The 3315-nt window shown below is 58.0% G+C and overlaps 1 protein-coding gene; it reads right to left on the reverse strand.

The window, feature by feature from the left end:
* On the reverse strand, positions 1 to 3126 carry CHC_T00009304001 (Transferase). XM_005718809.1 is given in 2 exon segments: positions 1 to 1809; positions 1810 to 3126. 1 exon segment carries the CDS (start codon positions 1807 to 1809, stop codon positions 1 to 3), a length of 1809 nt encoding a protein of 602 aa, XP_005718866.1. The 5' UTR covers positions 1810 to 3126.
* Between the last annotated feature and the right edge of the window lie 189 nt (positions 3127 to 3315).

Here is a 3315-nt window from a genome sequence, read left to right on the forward strand (position 1 = left end):
CTACTTGCCTTTTGTCGCCTCCAAGTGCGCTGTTACTGCCGCAGGGAAGTTGTCGCCGCACGGCCCGTCCCACTCGTAGTCGTCCTTGTACTCTAGCAGCTGCTCGTACTTGTCCTCTCGGAACCGCACCTGCTTGTAGCACGCCGAGTACCGCCGTGCCCGATGGTGCACAAACACGGATGGCAGGTACCCCACCTTGACCCCGGCCCTTCGCGCGTCCAGGAAGAACGTCATGTGCTCATTCACCTTGAGAATGTTCCGCCATGGGTGCGCCCGTAGTGCATCCGTCCGTGCAATCAGCGCGTTGTGCAATACATCCACCCGGATTGGCGTCCGCATCGTCTGCACACCGGGGCCATTGTTCTCGTTCCACACACACAGAGTCACAGTCCGGTCTTCAAACTTGCTGATCTTCGCCACGTACCGCGGAATGAAAATGCTGATCCGTTCCAGTTCCTCGATTCCGGGAAGGTTCCTCACTCGGATTCCCACCACGTCGAATCCTTCCTTTCCGATTCCGCCCACTGCAATCTTCAGGTCCGTATCCTCGTCGAAAACGTGATCGTCATCGAGCAGTACAAAGTATCGCGTCGTCGACATGTTCGTCATCACGTTGCGCCCGATAGAGATACCAGAGTCCGCAGGTAGGATAATCTCCTCTGTGAAGGGATCGCTCTTGATGATCGGCGCGTCGGCCACTTGCGTCGGTCCGTCGTTGGCAAGTAGGATCCGCACGTTGGGATAGTTGACCCGAATCGATCGCACCAGACCCACCACTTGTCTCACAATCGACGGGTCGCACACGTACGTCTTGATCCCAACCGTCACCTCGCTTTCAATCGTCCGGTCCACCTGACCCCTATTCCATAGACCATGAATCCTTTCGTTCTTCATGATTTCCGCTACCTTGGGTCGCAGTTCTTCGATCGCCTTGTCATCCGCACCATTCGGGGAAGACTTTTCCAGCGACTCCTTGGCTCTCACCATGTTGTCTACCACACAGTCGCAGAACTTCTCCGTGGTGAACCGGTTGTGCACCTCTAGTGTACCTGCCTTTTGAATGTCGGTAAACATTGGCGTAAACTTGGTGATCGCCTGCAACTGCCGCACGATAAACGATGCCGACCCGGTCACACTGTTGAGGTTGGGAAGTAGAATACCCGTGTTGGTCCGGATCAGTTCCTTTTGACCACCAACGTCCGTGCCCATCACAAGCATCCCCGCCGCCATCGCCTCATAGAGCACGAGTGCAATGCCTTCGTTGGAGGACGGAAGCAAGAAAATGTCAGCCATGGCATAGTAGTTGCGCAGCTCAGCAATGCCAACGGCAGGCGGCTGAATGATGATCGTCGGGTCGCGCCCCTGCAGCTTCTTCTGCGTAGCCTCGAGCATGTCCTTGAGCTCACCGGATCCCACAAACACAAACGACAAACGCTTGGCCATCTCCGGGTCCTCTGAGACACGCGTGAGCACCTCACCCATCACGTCAATCCCCTTGTCCGCGACGAAGCGACCAGCAAATAGCACTACAATGGCGTCTTTGTGCAGCTCGAGGTCGTTGCGCATCTGGGCGCGCACAGAGGCCTTGGACTCTTCGCTGTGCAAGGCGGATGGGTCGGTTCCAATGTAGCACGTCTTGACCTTTTCGGGGTTTTCAGAGAGCATGTCCGGGTCGATCCAAGTCTTCATCGACTTGGTGACATTGTCGGAGGCCGTGAGATGGAGATCGATCCATTTCGAGTAGGTGGTTCCGTAGCGAGGCATGCCGCCGCCTTTGCCCTTCTCGACCTCCCAGTCCATGTGGACCATATGGTTGTAGTCGGCAATGACGGTCCTCGGGGAAACGGCCTTGATAAACTCGGCATGCTCGTAAATAACGCGGGCATTTCCGGTGAGGACGTAATCTGGCTGGCGCGTCTCGAGCAAGTAGCGAAGGACTTTTGAGAACTTGTGGTTGGGGGCCAAGTTGACAATGTCAAAGACGTCTGACGTAATGGCCAAGGCCTTGTCGAGCCACTCATGCTTGAGGTCCATCTCGCCCAATGGGTCTTGGTGCCAGAATGGCATTGTCAGCACGAATGTGAGTGGCCAATCCAATTTGACGAGTCGCTCGGCAACGTCCAGCATGCACTTCTCCGAGCCGCCCATCTGCATCCAGGGCATGACAAAAATGAGCCTGGGCTTGTCCTCGGTGGCTCCCTCGCCCTTGACCTTGCGGAAGGGCATGGGCCATGCATCAAAGTTGCCCTTCTGTTCGTCCGTGTCCAACGGAACGGCGTAGATCTCGTCCTCCTCGTTGCGAGCGGACCACTTGTAAAAAGCGTGGTCCGACCAGAGGTGGGCCGGGAGGTCATCGTCGTCCATGAATGGGGCATGCAGCGAGAGCATGGGGTTCTTGTTGCGGATGGCGGGCATGTTGAGGTTGTTCTTGTCAACCTCGACGTGGGTGAAGAGGGCCTGGCGCATGACCCTAGCGGTGGACATCATGGTGACGAGCGACATCCAGTAGAGCTTGGACTCGGACGTGGTGCTGTTACTCTCAAGGGTTTTAACTGCGACGGCGGCGAGCTCATCGGCGGTCGGCGGATCAAACTCGCCCTCCCGGTACATGATAGGCAGGACGAGAGCCGGCTCCTTGGCGGTGGGATCAGAGTTGGGCCTCGAAATGTTGGCCATCATGGGATCAGCCTGCAGGACGGTGTTCCTGAGCGAGGTCTCGTCGTAGCCCAGCGGGCGGACGGCCTTAATGTTATCCCTGACGAAGAGGTAGAGCCAGAGCTTTTCCAGGGCAGTGGGCTCCAGGACGATGGAACTAGTGGTGACAAAGACATAACTGCCCGCCTTGCTGCCCTGATCGCGGCTGGCCATGAAGCGGAGCAGGCAATCTTCCATGTCGATCTCGTCCTTGGTGACTCTCTTCTTCTCTCCGTCATTGCCGACAACGATCTCGACGACACTCGGGCACTGGCTCAGCTGGACAAACTTGTCGGCGCCATAGTTTTCGTCAAAGTCTGTGCCGACGATCTGGTGTGCGGTCTCTGCGAGCTGTGCCTTGAGGTCGTCGTTGCGGCAGCCGTGCAGCAGGGTGACCTCGTTGGGGACGAGGCTCTGCCTCATTAGGCTCATGAGTGCGGCCTTGTGCGGCTCGACGCAGCACGGATCGGAGACGTCACACGCGAGGATGACGCGAAGCAGCGGGTCCTGGGTGCGTGTGTGCTCGCGTGTACCATGGCTGGTCTGCAGGGCGACGCGCGGGGCGGCGACGGCGACGGCGGCGCCGCCCGACATGCTGCAGGTGACGCTGAGCAGCGAGGC

This window comes from Chondrus crispus, genomic scaffold (genome assembly GCF_000350225.1).
Source record: "Chondrus crispus Stackhouse genomic scaffold, scaffold_427, whole genome shotgun sequence".
Taxonomy (NCBI): Eukaryota; Rhodophyta; class Florideophyceae; order Gigartinales; family Gigartinaceae; genus Chondrus; species Chondrus crispus.

Bases quoted from the DNA above. Each gene is read 5' to 3' on its own strand.
- CHC_T00009304001 (XM_005718809.1), bottom strand. From the start codon at position 1,809: ATGGTCCACATGGACTGGGAGGTCGAGAAGGGCAAAGGCGGCGGCATG.